The following is an 18,764-nucleotide window of genomic DNA, read 5'->3' as shown; positions in this document are numbered from 1 at the left end:
ACACTATACCAGGAAATAAATTTGAAACTGGAAGAGTCTTAGTAGTTTCCTTTTATCCTGATAAATGCTGCCCATGTAATTCAAGACACTTTTAAATTAAATTAAATGCTAGCTCACAGGATGTACCAGTGAATTAAGCTGAAAAAAGAAGATAAAATGAACAGTCTAGTTTTTTTTGCAGTTCATTAAAACAGTGATACCCTCAGCCTCAATCCTGCAAAGATTTGGCCATGTACCCTAACCTGAAGTATTGTATGATGAGAGAAACTACTTGCTGCATATAAAGCATGTGCCGATATAAGCATGTGCTTCTACCTTTGCTATATTGAGGCCTTATTCATTTAAAATAAAAACACTGTTACCAACAAATCTATGTTTTCCCAGTTTCTAGCATATGCAAGAGAGCTAGGAAGGGATTCAGCTGTTCTGCAACTTTAACACTACTAAAAGTTCTGCCATTTAGCTGTACAACAAAACTTTACACTTTGTGTACATCACAAAGGAATAGAAGTGGAGATACTGATGCTTCTAGCTCTTCTGAACTTCACCCACCCATTCCCCAGTTATTCATTCTGGATGTGCAGGTACAGAACTCCAGCCTAAATGAAATGTTAGGTTAGGACATAGTTCCAATCTTGGTTTTCCAAACAACCTCCCTTTATGGCTAGAGAGAGACCCAGTGTAAAAAGAGAATCCTAAAGAACAGTCTGGAAAAGACTGAGAAACTATGTATTAATGTATTTATATCTTCAAACAGTTATAGAAATGACTGTGAGAAGTGGAAGGATACATGCATATTTATTTTAAATTAAAAATAAAGCTGCACAGCCAAATACATTGCCCACAAGGGTATATTTTAAAGGTTAATTTATAATCACCTTCATAGTTGTGCTCAGTACCTTGATATTCACACGCAGGACAGCACACAATTAACTCAAAACATAGACAGCTAATATCTGTGGCAGAGGAATCAATTTAGATGCTGACCCTACTATAATGAAATTCTGTAAGATTCCCACTAGCAATTGACAAAAAGGTCAAATTCTAAAAGGAAACAGCAGATACCACCACTAAACTAACAGATGTTCCTATGGGGTCATCTGCACAAAAACATAAGCATATGTGAAAGAAATCTAACACTATCATGAAATCAGTTGGTGTCTAAAGTAATAGCAGCACCTTATGGCAATATGGTAATATATGTATCAAATACTCAACACAGTATGTTGTAACAGTCTGTGCAGACTAAAACGCATAAGTAATAAAAATGAGTGCCACTATCTTCTTTAAGAGGAAAAACATGAGTTACGTGATCTACCAACATTCAAGTTAAGTCTAACAAAAATATCAGAATGACTATCCTTCAGGATTCAAAGAATTTTCAAACACTTTTGTCTGTAAATATTTCAGTGGTGATAAAAACGTTTTAAAGTAATGTGATTGATAAAATCTCAGCAGAATACGGAAAAATTCTGATCACTAATCTCATCAAATGAATGAAGCAGCAAACAAACAGGATTACTTCTGTCTAATGACTGCACTAAAAAATAAGCAAAGAAAAAAAAGATATATTTGTTTTTTTTATATACACTGACCCTAACAAATGCAAATACCAGACTTTCTACTATTGTTTTGTACCTACAAATTATACATAAACACTTTGATTTAAACATTTATCATGGGAATTAACTAAAGGTAAAAATTATAAAAAATAAAGTAAAAAGAAGGAGCTAGTGCAGGAAAAAAGGGAAGGGTATAGTAGGATAATTTGTTTGCTCTTGTGGTGCAGGAAATAGGATTAAAAAAGAAAATGCCCCAGACCAGTTGTACTCCACAGTTACCATATTTGCTATGTAGAGTAGATTTATTCCTGTAAAAGCAAGATGGAAAATGATAGCCAAAATTAGAAACATGGTCAAAATGACAGAGCAGAAAAACAAAAATGATAGTAAAGCAAAATCTAGGCACAGAGGAGACAATACCATATTTCTAAAAACTAAAATCTCCTAACAAGGAATGTTATAGCCATTCAGGAATGATAGGTACTGGCTAAGAAACAAATCTTGTCATATGCTTCTGACTGGGCTTCCACAATAAGCAAGACAACAAGTCCAGTTCCTTCTGTGACAAGTAAAACAATCAAGAATAATATATAGCTTCAATGATGAGTCCAGAATAGAACCTATTTGTTCCACTAAGACAGCTATACCTTTGTCACTGCTAGCCCAAAAAGTAAACATTTCACCTAAGGGGTGTGGTCCTCTTCTGTCCAAGAGCCCTCACATTGGGCTAGCACAGTAGTTCTCAACCTTTTGAAAATTATGTCCCACAAACCATTTTGTCAAAAAACCCTGGTCCCATCATGATAAAAACAAAACCAAACTTTTTCCAAGAAGTGTACCCCGTGGAATCTCAAGCCTGCAGGCCCCCTACCTTTCTCAAAAATACCACTTTTTTTGGATACGTCCCACCTACATGACCTTAGCATCCCACCAGTGGGACACATCCTAGTAGTTGAGAAACACTGATCGTAGCACATCCTCAGAAACTGATCCTATTCTGCCTTGTGGGGATGCATAGCTTCCCACTCTAGCAATGGGAAGCCTTACATGACCCCCAACAAGTCATTTTATTCCACTCAAGAAGATACATAGTTCACTCACTCTTTCAAGCATTATGCACTTGCATCCCATCACGATCCAGGTCTGTCAGAGGGAAGATGACTACCTGAACCAATGTATGCAACTGGCAGCGACACCGACTTCTAGAGAGTGGGAAGTGGTAGTGGAGGAAGAGACAACCCATCTTTTCTCCTGTGTTCTAGTGGTACAGGCACTTGCCCAGGAAGTGAGAAACCTAGGTTCTTGGTCCCACCCAGTGAGAGGAGAATATTAATCTGTATTTCCTACTTCCCAGGAAGGTGTCCTAACCACCAGGCTTATAACTAAGCAGGGCCCAAAATAGTCTCAATCCTTCCTGCTGAAGTTAACTCATTAGGGGAAAGGAACATAAGAGTCATGGGACCAGGAGAGCACGCAAGGAGGATCCAACTCTACAGCCCCATGCATAAGCAGCACTGGGAACAAGGAACAGAACCAATCCCCTGCCTAGGATAATGCCCTCAGTGTATTTTTCTCTAAAATGAACATAATATTTACCTACTCAAAAGGATGCTACAGTGTTTAATTAATTGACTTTAAAGATCTTTTAGACTGAGAAGACATTACAGAACACAGAGGAGTACACTAGCAATGCTTTATGATTCTCATTCTGGCAATGAACAGAGAACACTCACTGGGTCCAGAGACAAGAGAGAGCAAAGCACAGATCTGGCATAAGTGACACAGAAAAGGTGTTGTTCTACTCCATGTTCCCTGTATCATTCCACTGCCCTTTCCTGGGAGTGAAATTAGAAAATATGAAGAACTGCTTGGCAGCCTTACCCCTTAAGCTTACATATTTACTTGCATACCATACTCACTCTTTTTCCAAAAAAATTAGCTATCTAAAATTGGAGTGGATGTTTTAAACGAAGAAGTTGCTTTCCATACTGGAATGGTGGCCTGTGGACGCTGGAATACCTGCTGCGGGCTGGCTTAATGCTGGGTTTCTGGCCATATGTAGAAGCAGAGGCCAAGGTATATGTCTTAGCTGAGGGTGTGAGTTGGTATGCAAGAAAATGGAGTAATCAGAAGACCTGCATGAAGCGGCTAGTATTCACTTCAGATTCAGCCAATACAGAGGACAGTGATTCTATTTGGTGATTCGAATCACTGTCCCAATTCGATTCAGCCAAATCTGAATCAGCCAGGCCAGGCCCATCCCCATCCTGGCAATGGCTGCCCCACCTGCCCCAGCTCCCAGCACTTGGGGGGAAAAAAAACCCTGGTTCAGCAGGTGCTGCCAGGTGGGGGGTGATCCCCACAGCCCCACACTGCATGGGGGGCTCTGCATGAGTCCCCGAACTGTCCCTCCCCGCTCCCCAGCCCTCCCATGGGTGCTCTGCATGGGCCAGCTCTGGCCCATTAAGAAAAAAAACCCTGAAGAAACCCTGGGACTCACTGCTCCTGCTGGTGGGGGGTGATCCCCGTTGCCCCACAACACATGGGGGTTCTGCACTAGCCCCCCACTAGCAAGGCTGCACCACTCCTGGTGAGTCCCGGGACTTTTCTTGGCTTTTTTTTTCTTAAAGGTCCGGAGCCCTGGCAGGCGGGGCACCCGTGGGAGCAAGGGGCTTGTGCAGAGCCCCCCATGCAGTGTGGGGCAGTGGGGCTCACCCCTCCACTCAGCAGCACCTGATGAACACTGTGCCTTTTTTTAAGTACCAGGAGCTGAGGCAGACAGGTGCAGTCATGAGGGGACTGGGGGCATGGGCAGGGGTTGGTGAGGGCTGGGGGAGCGGACGGGGGTCAGGGGGCTGGCAGGGGTACCCTCATGGTCCCCTCCCCCTCCACCAGCTCCGAGCCCCTGCCCCTAGTATTTACCAGCTCGGAGTGGCTGCAGCTCCCTGCTGCAATCACCAGGGACTGTCCAAATCATCGCTGAAGATTAGGAGAGCTTTGAATCGATTCAGACCTCTTAATTGGTCCCCTGATTCGATTCAGAGATTCAGCCACTGAATTGGGCCAAATCAAATCACTACCCAAAGCTTTGCACAGCCCTAGTAATTAGGATTCCTATCTCAAGGTAGTTATTTGCTGACGATCATCATAACTTATACCAAATCAATATTATACAAGGAAATTTTCTTCTCACACACAGTGGTTCAGAGGCACTAGAAAACAGGTGGCAGTGGTATACTGCATGGGCAAGCAAGGATTTGGCCTGCAATACAGGAACACAATACCTCTATGAACTTGACCGTGGCCACATTAGCTCTCCCAAGCAGACTCCAGGACTCAAATTCCTTATTTATTCCACAAAGGACAACACACTCTCCATTCCTTCAGAAACACTTAGGTAGAAACTAAGACAAGTTCCAGAAATAATCACTGCATAGAACTTAACGTTCTGACCACCATCCCTACAGGTGTGTGGGACCCGGGGAGGGGGAGAGGGAAGAGGGAGGGGTGGCAAGTGGCCGGAGCTGGGAGCATGCAGTGGCAGCAGAGCCAGCGGTGCTTGGCAGCAGCGGATCCTGTACAGGACTGTCCACAGGGTCCAGGGCAGTCATCCGGATTTGCACCTCCCTAGGGACGGCCCTGTTCTGACCACAGAAGAGGGCACCTAGATTTTGATTCTTGCTGTTGCAAAGTGGAGAAAATCAGAAAAAGGATTATGTTAGAAACTTATATATTTTTTAAGTGTGTGGGGGGGGGGTGTCTGGGAGTGTTTGAAGATTATATATTTGAAGATTTCAGCCACAGCAGCATAATAAATTCATAGGACTGATCAAATACAAGTAAAACTCTCATGAAAAGCAAGTACAACAATGACTTGTACTACAACACTAGTGTTTGTCCATTCAAACTGGATTTTTCCCACAATCACCAATGTCCCTGAGTCTCTATCAATCCAGAAAGTACCACAGTTCAAAAAAGAAAGTACTAAGGGGGTGAAACTATCATTGATTGCAGTGGGGGTAGCATTTCTTCAAACAGCTTTGAAATGTTGACAAACACTCATGTCCCAAATACATACAATACAAAGCAATCTTAACAAACAATCAGTCTCGTCACTTGTCCTGACTAGGAATGAATGCGAGTAACACCTGTAAACACACTGTGGAATTCTTTGCCTTTAAATACATAAAAACACTTCCCAAGAAAATGCATAAGATCATTGCTTCAAAACATATTGCTGAAAAAGCATACTTAAAACTCTAGTACTTACAATTATTTATGAAGCGTAATGATTTAGTGAAAAAAATTACCACCACACACAAAAACATATTTTATCTAAAATTTTAATTAAAAAAAACCCACAAAGGTTTGTTCTTTAACCTAGATCCAGCAGAAATATTTCTACTTATTAAAAAGTCCTAGCTAATAAGGATTCCTTTAAGTGGCTCAAGTGACAAACACTAAGGCCCTACCTACTGTATCCAAACAGCACTAGATCCCAATCCTGAACACAAATGTAACTTAAAGTACCTAACTAGTCCCAACAGACTAACTTAAACACATGTAGAAAGCAGGATAGAGATGCATTTTATAAACTAAATGAATTAGAAATGCACAAGTGTTCAAGAGCTGACTTTCTGCCTGACTAACAGGGCTAACTACCTCTCTTTAAAATGCATGCGATTGGAGGAACATAGTTTGTTTTATATTTGCATTTTAATTCCTCCTTCCTAAATGCAATTCATGAAGAGGCATGCAAAACATAGGCAAGCACAAAGAAGCACTCAGCATACATTGATTCTGTTCAACATGTGCAGAGAGATTTGTGAACTCATGCCTTTTATATGAAGTCCATAAAAGTAAAAACATTAGTCAGCCAACATTTTGGCGCAACCAACCAGGTAAGAAAGATCTCAAATTTCTTTAGAAAAAATAAAAAGTTATGCCTAAATATGGCAGAAGATAAATGAAAAAACTAAAGATATTCAGGACATTCTATCATCTTACATAAATAGTTTTTAAAACAACAACAGCAGCAGCAGCTCATGAGTACAAGGGAGATGCAGATAGATATTAAACAATTCTGTACTAGTTACAATATTACCTATATTAAACATTATTAAATTCTGTTCAATTAAGTTTTGTTTATCTCAAGAAAGTGTCAAAATTCCAGAGTATCATAAATGTTCCTTTTACATGCATGTTAAAATAACCAGATAATTTTAAAAAGGAAAATTAAACCATGCAATACATTATTTACTATAAAACATAACTGATATTTCTCATTTTTCCATCCATTGCTCAAAAACATTTTCTTTGTATTTGGCCAGTCCAAAAGCTGCTTATTTAAACATTAAAGAAAATATGTTCACTATACATCAGCAGCCAAATCAGAAGCTTCTGCTTTGATCAACTAATAAATTCAATAATTCACATTTTGCAAGAGGCCATTCCTGTTTCCATTATTCCTGATGGACTGACAGATGTCTTACTTTAGCTATTCCAAACAGACTATTGGTATCTATTTCACCTGCATCTGCTCCTAAATAGCTTTGGCAGCAGGTCACTATTCACTCAGAATAAATTCTAAGTCCTTTATTACTAACTCTTTTGTTGTTTTGATATTTCACTGATTTTATTCTCCTCATGCTTTTAAAAACATTCTACTTTTTCAAAATTATTTTTAACAAATATATCCATTACAATGTATGCATTATGTACATAAGCAATGAGGGGGCCTTTGCTTTCTTACTAAAACATATGTTCAGTATCAAATTACTTGCCTCCAAGCAACTCCAGGTATCTTAGTTTCACTTAACCTTAAATTAGCTGACCATGTGAAGTGGCTTATGCAAAACAAGGAGCTACTTTACTCTGGAGGTGTAGCACCTCCAAGCCCAACCCATGCTAGCAGCTAGCATTTTGATGCAGCAATGAGCACTGTTACATATTCCTAGGTCAAGTGGTATTCAATACCAAAGAATTTTTAATATTCTAAAATATCTTTAATTTTCAAAAGCCCCCTCCTTTATAGATACCAGAACTCCCTCAAGCCAGCACTAAACTCTGTCCATTTTCTAGTAGACAAGTGCCTGAATTTCGAAATCAATACTAAACTAAAGATTAATTCAGATAACTTCTGGCCGTCTTAAGAAAGAAGCCAAGACTGAAGCACATGAGGAACTAAATCCTCTTTCAGCCACAAAGAGTTTACCCAGAACAAGGAAAAGAATAGGGGAAACAAAATAGGAAAGGATGCACTACCTTTTCCATTGCTGTTAATCCTATATGTTTCACGGGTATTACAGTTCTCTTTAAACATTTTTAATATCAACTGGAAGGATTAAATGACCTTTTCCAAACATTTTTCCTTAAAAGTTAACAGATTTTTTCCCACCAAAATCTATCATTTTCTATTGTTTTGGTGTTATAACACAGGTATAATATGCTAATCTATTTCAGGTAGTTTCATTTCTTTTCTATCAAGTGATGTCCAGGGCAAGTAGGTAAACCATCTCAGGTTGCAATCAGATCCCCAGAAGAAAAAAATCTTTCTTTCCTCACTAATTATTGTTCATGATGCACCAATAATCACATGGACAGAAGCTAGAAAAAGCCTGCAGGTAGCCCATCATTCTGGTTAGCTATTTGCTCTGAGCCAAGTTCCCTCAATGATATCTTAGGCAGCGTACACATGTTCAAATGATCCAGGAGAATTTACCTCAGTTTGTTTTCCTGATAGAAAATCTTACCTGGAAAACCCCTAAATACAGAGCTACTGAGCAACCAGGGGGGTTCCTGCACACACATCTCAGCTCTCAAACTACCTGGCAGCAACAGCACACAGGACAACCCTGATTGGCCATCTCAGAATTTCTCAGACAAAGTATCTCTTTGAAGCACAATGAGGGGATTGTAGAGGGTCTCCCTGCTTTGCTGGAACAGTAGATTCCAGCTTAAGTGACACAGTGTGAAGGGCTGGAAGCAAAGCGTCCTGGGATGCTAGAGGGCTGCCACAGCTTCTCTCAGAAGATATGTGTCTAGAAGTTTGCTCTCCCAGGAGCCATTTAACCATGGCTGTTCCCAAGTTATTTATCTCCTGAAACAGCCAATTTTGCTTTAGGAGAAAAATCCTAAATGTCTATAGACTCGTGGTGTCTACTAGGAAAACAGCAACTCTCCCAGGAGAAACTGAACATCTGTACATCACTTTAGAAGAGGGTCCAGAATTCTCTTGCTATATTACTGAAAACAACAAACCATAGAGTGATTGGTCTCTTTCAGACTAAGTCCATCCATCCTTTGTCATATGAACTGCTCTCTAATAGGAATAGAGCAGAAGCGCGCAAAATATGGTCTGCAGGTCATATGTGGCCCACCAATTGATCCTATCTAGCCTGGGGACCTTGGGGAGGGAGGGCTACACCCCATGTTGCTCTGCTCCGCCACAGCTGGGGCAAGGCCAGGCACTGTGAGATTCTTCTGCTCTCCCCGCACCACGTTCATTCCCTCACCACCCCCGCCCAGCTTTCTGCTGACGCCACAGCTACACAGCCCTGGCACCGTAGCCACCAGCAGCCAGGCCCAAATGGGACGGGACACAATTCAGAGCACTGAGCAGCCATTCCACCCACCCACCTGCTGCCTGGTGCTGTCAGGAAGTGAATCCATGCCAGCTGTGGTGAGAGCTCAGCTTGGGGCAGCCATCCCCAACTTTCTGGGTGCAGTGTGGCAGCAGCAGCTCATTACAGCGGGCAGCCAGGACAGCTACTCAGTGTACATCGCACCCTGTTCCTATGCAGGCCCTGCCGCCGGTGATCACCAACAGAAAACCAGATGGGAGCAGGGGAGAAATAGATGCTGGAAGGGAGAGAGGGAGGACTGAGGAGTCTGCACACTGTGCAGCCCAGCCCCAGTTGCAGCAGACCAGAGCAGTGTGGGGTGCAGCCCTTGCTCCTCAGACTTGTGGCAGAGGCCAATGGGATAGACAGAATCAATTGACATTTCCCTGGCCCCTCCTTATCCCTCCCCCCTGGCTCTCAACAGCTTAACAAAACTCTTTAAGTGGCCCTCCAGGCCAAATAATTGCCCACCCCTGGAACAGAGGGATTCCAATCTCTATAAACTGTAAAACTGTAGCTGAAATGGGAAGAGCAGAGGCAGCTGGGAGCTTGTAAAAGATCCTAAGAGAGAGTATTCTCTCTCTCACACACACACACACACAAGCTTCCAGAATTTCCAAGGGGAATGGCAATAGAAACCACCAGGAGGGGGAAACAAGGTGTAGCTGAAACAAGTTTACCAATTAATCCCTCTAATACAAGGGCATTGGCATGTCCCACAAAGACAGCCCCTTGGGCCAACTGGTTCCACACATGGAAGGACTCAATTGGGTTTCATGATAAAGCAGAGAAAGGGATAAAGTTGCCTGCTTTGAGAATTTCTCAGAGGGGAACACCAAGAAGAAATTTGAGCACATTAATATTTGTAAGGGAAGCCCAGGGTGAGCAGAAATAACAGTACTTGGGCAGGAATGGAACACATTTGGAAAATTACTTTCTGTTTCAGGAAAATAAGACAGAAGTGCTTGCCCCTGGAATAAGAGGTATTTTCTCTTGATAGCCAATGGTCAAGGAAACAGATAAAAGAAGCTATCACCAGGGATCCAATAAAATAAATTCTCAGTTACTTTTTTTAACCCTAAAATTAGGGATTTTTTTTTTAAATCAGAGAAAACCAGGATCCCTGGCTATCACTAACTTTCTGGAGGTACGGAGAATCTGCAGTAGCTTATAACTTTCCACTTTCCTCAAAGCCCAGTACATCAAGGAGATATGGAGAAACATTCCTGAGCACTGAGCTACAGTATCTGGGAAAGAGGAAATGAAAGTCTCCCAAGATTTGTCTCTAGAAAAAGAACACTGGGATTCCTCTGGGGAGGAAAGATTTGGATCACACCATAACTATTCAAATAAACATCCTGGCCTCATTCTGGGATGGTCTCCAGAGACTAAAAAGAAACCTGATAATTCCACCCTCAAGGATGTGATGCTTTCATTCTCACTGAAACTGGCCACATTCTTTGGATCTATTGTGATCAACTGCAAGTACCCTCATGAACAGTAACTGGCATATCTAGCAATAGAAATATTGAGCATCTTCAACCTGAAACTGAGTGTGCTTAAACCTTAAAGTACAGGACTAAATAATCCTACAATGACAACCTCATTCCATGGCACTTCCTTGCAGTCAAGGAGGATCCTTGAACTAAGGAAGTACTTGATTGTCCCACTAAAACAAAACCCCTTGGTAATATAGAGTCTTTGCAATTGGTAAATTAGGTCTGCCTGCTTAGGACAAAAGATTCTGATGTCAAAGAAACACACACTGAGTTTCTGGGAAGCTGATATAGTCCTGAACACAAATATAGCGCCAGGAATGGAAGGCCCAATTCTCAGACCTCAATGAGATCTCAGTGCCCATTCAAGACTTAGACAACATAGGCCAGGATCCTGATCCCTTTCATGCCAACTTCTTCTATGCTGAAGTCATCCATGACTTGTGTGGCTGTCAAGATGACATACTTCTTCCTTTTACAGGAGCCAAGAAGCAGATTTCTTAAGCCTTCTTGGTGAGTAAAAAGAGGAACTTGGAATGCCTATCAATGTGAGTTCGGGATGTAAAAGTCTGATATTGAGTACCATTCCAAATAACATACTTTCCTAACAAAACAAATAGAAATACCTTTCTATTTCTGTAAACACAGATTAATATAACACTCTATTTAAATCCACCCTTCTTATCTACATCTTAAGAAGCCTTCCTAGGTACAATGAAAAGAGGAGCTAAAAAGTATCAAGAAGGCCTTGGTACTAAAAGAAAGTAACTAGAAAATAATGGAAGATAAAGTTATAGGTATCGATAAAATAACTCAATCACTGTACCTAGGAAGAGGTCCTTTCCCTGTAATTAATTGTAGCAGAAAAGGAATAGAGCTTACTGACAGTATTATACAGCACTTTAACTTACATTTTTATACTGCAAGGCAGCTCCACAAAGAAATACACCAATACACCATACGTAATACACTTTATGTATGATTACTTCAGGAATGCAAGCAGCAAAGCCATGTCAGTATGTTGCTGTGCCAAGACTAATTAAGCCTAGTTGCTCAGCCAAGCTACTCAACCCAGAGTTGTGCTGATGCAGCTACTGGTTCCATTTTAGAAGCTCACTTGGAGTACCACACATCCCACTTACACTTTTATCCACTATTTATCTAATTCACTTATATCCCATCCTAATTTGTTGTTGATTGTTTACACTGTAACAAACTTGTTACCTCCATATTGCTTAAGTGCATAAACCTCAAGTGCACAAGCACTCTTCAATCTCAGTGCCTATCCTGTAATGTAACTGCACTTTATTTGACTGTATAATTCATAAAACTGACTTAAAGACTCCCTTTCAAGCTTCTGAAGTAGCTTCTACAGTAGCCTTGATCTGATAAGGTCCTTTCAATTTTAAGGTTGCAATTACAGGAATTGCAGAAACAAGGGAATGTTCCTTAATGAAGTGCAAAAAGCTTAGACCAGGCTGATCTTGTAAGAGATGTCAAAGACCAGCCTGCAGAGTGGATCCGGGCCATAAAGCCCCATTATCTAGTAAAGGTGCACGAATACATCAGTCCGATATCTGATCAGCACCAGTATAAAGAAAATTCATCATATCAGAAATCAGCCTGATGTGGCCGATAATTGTCTGTGCCTGCGCACAGCCACAACGCAGTACATAGGCAGCGAGGAGCACAGCCTAGGCAGCAAGGAGCACAGGCAGGCAGCTTAGAGAGCTGCCTGCAGCTGCTAAGTCTGGTATGGGGAGGGGAGAGGACTGGGACTGGGGCAAGCAATGCCCAGGTGGGGCGGAGGGGGCACAAGACAAAGTCATGGCTCATCCAGGGGATACGGGAAGGGGGGAGGCTGCTCCAACCACTGCACACCACTTGTCCAGCGCTTGGCCGCCCGTCCGGCATCTCCCACCACAGCTCCCACCCATCCGGTGGCTCCCACCACTCATATGGGTGGGCATGGGCGGGCGGTCATGTGCCCCCAGACCTGCACAGGATGGAACAGGCCAGGAAGATCACCGTGCAGCCCCGGCCCGAGCCCACCTTGCCCCACACAGATCTGGGGGCACATCCCGCCCCCCAATACTCTCCTGGACAAATGGCAGGAGCAGCGATGGAAGGCACCACACGAGCAGCTCCCAGACAAGCAGCATGCAGCAGCAGGAGCCACACCTCCTGCCCCTACCCAGACTAGCCATGGCTCTCTCCTGCCCCCACCTCAGCTGGCCAGCACTTGCCCCAGCCCCTGCCCCATTCCTCCCTCACAGCAGGGGCCTTAATCTGCCCCCCCACACCAGATTTACCAGCTGCATGCAGCTCTCCAAGCTGCCTGGCTGGTATCAGAAATCAGATAGGTATCAGCTGATATGTCTCCTTAAAAATTGGCTATTGGTATCAGCCCCAAAAATCACTATCAGTGCACCCCTATTATCTAGCCCTGGTGCTGCCCCAAGGCCCAGAATGGACTCACATGCAGCATGTGGTGAGCACTGGACCAGAATCCCCACACAGGCTCCGGAACATGTGTCACATGCACTGTTACCCTCCCAGTCACTTCAGGATGTGTGCTACACATAATACCCAATCCAGCTATTCTAGGACATGTCCCGCACATGGCACTCCCCACGAGCCAGTCTGGGGTGGGCTCTACATGCAGTGGAAGTCCCAGAGAGGCTGGAGCAGGCACCATGTGTGGTATGTGTCCTGAAGAGTTTGGGCAGGTGCTGCATGCAGGGCACCTCCCAAAGGAAGCACTGTATGCTCTGGATATGGCATGAGGGAAGGGACAGCTGCATGAGCCCAATCCAGGCCACAGTACTGGCCATGTGCCATTTAGCTGACTGGTAGACCAGTCCTGTACCAATCATCTGACCCACAGGCATGAGTTTGACACCCCAGCTATAGCTCAGATGTATTTTTTACACTGAATTTAGATAACTGTAGCCTTTTCTTCAGTCCAGAGGCTATTCATGTAAGTGGAGTGCACTGTACAAGAGAACACTGCCTTACCTTACACTACTTTCTGAAAAAACATGGAGATGAACTCAAAAATACATCCTGCTCACTCCTACTTGGTCCATGTGCCAAAATGCACAGATTTCCAGTCTGATCGTTCTGCACATGCAATATACTTGAGAAATGCTGCACTTGGCACCAGCACTGCTAGAGGCCTCTAAGCTACAGGTACTCCTCACTTAAAGTCATCCTGGTTAACCTTGCTTCGTTATTATGTCACTGATCTATTAGAGAACATACTCATTTAAAGTTGCACAATGTTCAGTTATAACATTGCTTGGCCACTGCCTGCTAGTAGGTAACTACTGTGACCTAATTGGATTTGATTAACATCATTTAGCTTAAACTCATATTTTTCAAGAACATAACTATGATGTTAAGCGAGGAGTAGCTGTATCTACTCTGAAAATGGGAACATGAAGATCAGGTGCAAATGGGTGGAGCTTATTTCTTTGAGACATGCCCAAGCTCTTTCAAAAGGTGTTGTTAGACATAACCATAGTGACTTTGACTCTGAGTGTTTGATGCAGTAAAAAACCCATTAACCCTTACATTCCAGAAAGTTGCTGAAGCTCTGCAATGCTATTCAAAGAATTTCATATGTATGGGATGTGCAGAGAATCACCCTGAAAGAGAGCATGCCATTGTAACAGGAAGAAAACCTAGCCTAGTATATTTAAAATCACTGGATTTATTTGTAGGCAATGCCATTCCACAAAATTCCTTCCTATCAGTATCATTAAGGACTCCCATGTGTTGATGGTGCCATAGCAACATCCTACAGCAATGTAAATTTCAACACCTCATACAATAACCAACTCTACACTTACGAAATGTGGCATTTGTTTCCCATCCAACAGCCAGCTCTAAAGGAGAACAGATGATCTGGCTATCCCAATAATAAGTACAGAGTCCCCTCTTCCCTATATACCTGAGAGAACATGCTACAGAAATAGCTGTCTGACTAAAATAAACGCTTAACTGCAAATTAAGAATATGCCCTTTTGTAATGATATAGTAGTGTTAGAGTGATATTGTAGCCACAATGGTACAGGAATTATGCAAGAGGCAAGGTTTTCTTAGAGTGATATCTTTAGGACTGGTTCGAGGGCTAGTAGGCACTGTCCAGTGTCCCCCCTCCCTTGGTGCACCTGTTTTAAACTTCTGAACACCAGTCCCATTTCTGTTTTGTTATAATTTGCCCCAAGGAATTAGTTCCCACTTTCCCAGTAGCCTCCCTTTCTAAGGTGGGCTTATAGTTTCACTTGGCGGGCCTTTCACCCACAAACACCTGAAGTGGCAAATAGGCTTGGCTTGAGCCAAACTTGCCGCTGATCTGAGCAGGAAGGAGGGCTCTGGCTAGGGGACCCCCAAATGACTGTGGGGCTGTCTTCCAGCCCCTTAACTGCTCACATCTCTGGGCAGTATCGACTGGCTCCTTGGACTTGCTCAAGGGCCAGTGGGCACTGCCCAGCATGCTCTGCTCCATACCATCCCACGGTGCACTCACTCTGAATATTTGACCTTTACTCCCATCCCTCTTTTCTTCTTTGGCTGTTTCCAATAATCACTTGCTGTGCACTTACTGGCCCCCACAATAAGGTGGGCACCGGCCCACGTTCCCAACGCACATCAGGCATGCCTGGCTCTAACCAAACTCGCCGTCTCTGTGTGGGAAGGGGGTTACGGGGCTGTCTTCCACCCCCAAAACCATGCTGTGTCCAGGCAGAGCTGCATAGCGACCCAAGTGGATGCTGCCCTTCAAGGGCCAGTGGTGCTCTGCACAGTGTCCCCCTCTGAGATGTGGACGCCAGCTCCCCATCCTGTTCGGACATCTGCAATCCCCAGGGGTTTGCATTCAGGCACCCCCCTAAGGAAGGCTTGTAGCTTTCTTAGCTGCCCCCCCGCCAGGCTATCCTACCTGCACCCTGGGCGCCCCCTGCCCCCAAGGGAATCCAAATCCCGCCAGCCTCAGCCGGGGTCCCGGCAGGAAGGACCCCCGGTCCCGGCCCTCGCCCCCGTCCCGGCCGCGGGCTCACCGGCGGGGCGCTCGGGCTGGATGGGGCTCCAGCGCAGCCGCCCAGCGCTCAGCACCACGTCGCAGCTCTTCTTCCCCACCTCGAAGATGCCCCGCAGCAGCGGCGGGTCCTGCGCGGTGGGCTCGGGCGGCGCGGGGCTGACAGGCCACGCTTGGGGCCGGGGCCGGGCGGCGCGGGGGGCTGCCCCCAACATGGCGCCGACACCGCTCGCAGTCAGGCTCCGCGTCCCGCCGGCTGCCAGGGCAGCGGCTCGCGGCCGGCTCGGGGGGGGGGGGGGCACTGCGCACGCGCGACTGCGGCGACCGGGGCCGGGGCCGGGGCTGCGGGGAAGTGGAGGGCGCTGAGTACAGGGCGGGGAGAGGGGCAGGGTGGCCTTGCTGGTCCCGCGCTTTCCTGGCGAGGGCTTCAAAGAGGTCGCCCCGGGTTGTCCCCTGCTGTCTCCGCCCCGCTCATCGCTGCCCCAGCTTTCAGATGAAGAGTCAGCTCCTGGAGTCGCGGGACTGGGGGAAAACCCGGGCTGGGACCTTTCGGAGCTAACTTCCAGCCTGGCGCTTGGCAGGGCGCGGGGTCAAGCCCGCACCTTGCATTTAAAACCCAAAAAAAACAAAAGCGCCCCCAAAATAAGTGAAAATGACACGGCTTTCACCCCCTCCCCGGGATTGGCAGTGGCCTGGCTGGGCCTGAGTGCTCATTTCTGGAAGCTTGGCCTTGACCCTAGGTCCTCGGGAAGAAAGCAACTGTTTGGCCAGAGGTTTAGATATAGTTTACAAGAGTTTGTCATATGACGCTGAAGGAGGGGGATGTGGAAAACCCCCACAAGGGGAACTCTGTGGTACAGGGTGGCTGGGTGGGAGGACACAACCAGGCTACATCCAGAGAATGTAGCCTACTTAAATGGGAGGTGGGTTAGGGTAGGGATCGGGGAACTAAAACTGCGATGCTGGCCAAGGGCAGACGTTATGAAGGCCCTGGGGAAAGAAGCCATGTGGTTGTAGTGTTGCGGGTTCTGAGGGATACAGACATCTAGGAGTAATGGCATGCAGGGTACAATGGCAGGGGTAAGCAAGAGTCTAGATAGAAAATGGTCTTAGTTCGTGATCTGTTGGTCAGCCTGTCCCCTCTGAGTCGCTTCCGGCCAATGGTCTGCTGGGGTCCGGATACTGGTGCTCACCTGTGATGTGCTCCTCATGGATGTCCCAGGACTGTCTGATGGTGTGGCGCAGCAGTGGGATACTTGACTTTGTTTGCTGGAGTCCCATGGTCCAATGCCCTGACAAGCATCACTTGCACCATCACTTCATATCCCCTTCTCCTCGGGGCATCTTCCAGTGGCTCCTCAGGGCATCTGCCTGGGAGTTCTGCTTTTGGGTTTCAATAAAAGTTTGCTGCTGGTTCTCAAACGGGATGGTGACGTTGACCATTATGATACACTTGTTCTCATCAGCCACAACCATGTCCAGGCACAGCTGGCTCTCAGCCTGAAACGGTGCAGTTGATGGGACACAATCCCAGCTGAGGCTGGAATGGCCTTCACCACCCAGTCTTACACAGTGTTGTGGCGCAGCTGCCATACTCTGGCATGGGGAAGAGTCTCTGGTTTGTAGCCACATCTCTGCCATGTCTTGTCACAGTTCCTGTAGCGAGTCAATTCATTCCACTTACGGTTTATGGTTTGCAATATCTATTATTGCTTGTTTATCTCAGCAATTCTTTCTGAAAACTATGCATGTCTGGAAAATCAGCAAGAAGAAAGAGAAACAGAAGTAATGACAAAAGTGACTGCAGAGGAGCCCAACTGCCACTCATGAAGTTTAAAGTGAAAGTAAAAATGAGTACATTATTACTAAAGTTCTAGATGACAATGTATTCCAATGGCATGCTTATTTTATACCTGCTGTTGTATGACATTTTAATAGCAAAATGAGAGTCACCTTACACATAAACAATTAACAAACATACAACTATGGGTCTGTAAACAGGCATAACAGTCAATGTAGGTCAAAACTTGACACTTTTGAACTTCCTGGCAAATTCTATAATTAAAGAAAAAAAAACCCAACACTATCTTGCTCATGTAGGAATAAGCTAAAGCTACATTATATGTTTAAAATAATAATAATAATGATGATGATAATGATAATAATAAAACTTTAGGGCTAAGAGTTTGTCAGGAAAATTACCAGCACCAGAATTAAGATTAAGACTTGGTACTGCAGCTCAGTCTTACTAATGTGTTTATTACCCATGAATACTGTTATATTTGTGTGCAAAGAGAGAAATGCAGCAATGATGAACTGAGAGCCAAGGGGCTGCTGCTTCTGTATTTAGACAATGAAAAATGAGGGATGAGGATATTTATTCAATCTGCTGTGTATATTTCCTGGCTTAGAATCTAATATTATGCTTATGTTAGCTTCCATGTCATATGTATATTTCTAATGGGCAGAATACTTCTAGTTAGAAAAATGACAGTATTTTATTCTGTAATATGAAGTGGGACACATATATAAATCTCAGTGTTAATCCTTAGGCAAAATTCTGTAGTATTTAATCTCTAGAGCTGCTATTATTTTGTCATGCATGATGATTTTCCCAATCTTAATAACAACAGTAGAAAGGCAGAAATCACTATTGCTTTTATTATAAAAGTTTCCTTTATGGGACTCCACAACACTACTCACAGTTATATAAGAACCTTTCCTAATGATGATAATTTCTCTTCAAAGAAGATAATGTGACACAGAATTAACATAAACACCAATGCTGTGTTTTGACAATTGCTGTAAAATCAAAGGGTGCTGTCCCACATGTACCATAATCAATATAACTTGTCTGTGCAGTGACAGAAATCCCAGTACAGTGTATTCCCTTTACTTGCATTAAGACCAAAAATAGACAGTGTATGCTTCTTTTGGTTTGGATAAGTGCAAGCAGAGCATGCACTTATCCAAACTGAAAGGTAAATTATGCTGGTTGAGTACACAGCATCCTTAGTGCTGTGTATTAGCAGGCCTGTGACTA

The 18,764-nt window shown here is 44.2% G+C and overlaps 1 protein-coding gene across 2 annotated transcripts in view; it reads right to left on the bottom strand.

The window, feature by feature from the left end:
* CERKL (CERK like autophagy regulator) overlaps positions 1–16,003 on the bottom strand; it is a 111,795-nt gene extending 95,792 nt beyond the window's left edge. For both annotated transcript variants that reach the window (XM_090045304.1, XM_090045303.1), the window contains exon 1: positions 15,744–16,003. In XM_090045304.1, coding sequence (XP_089901430.1) covers positions 15,744–15,936 — 193 coding nt within the window. In that variant the 5' untranslated portion in view covers positions 15,937–16,003. The remainder of the gene's footprint in view (positions 1–15,743) is intronic.
* Positions 16,004–18,764: the final 2,761 nt, after the last annotated feature.

Source organism: Crocodylus siamensis, chromosome 4 (genome assembly GCF_052110815.1).
Source record: "Crocodylus siamensis isolate JL-2025a chromosome 4, ASM5211081v1, whole genome shotgun sequence".
Taxonomy (NCBI): domain Eukaryota; kingdom Metazoa; phylum Chordata; order Crocodylia; family Crocodylidae; genus Crocodylus; species Crocodylus siamensis.
This window is presented reverse-complemented; position numbering and strand designations above follow the sequence as displayed.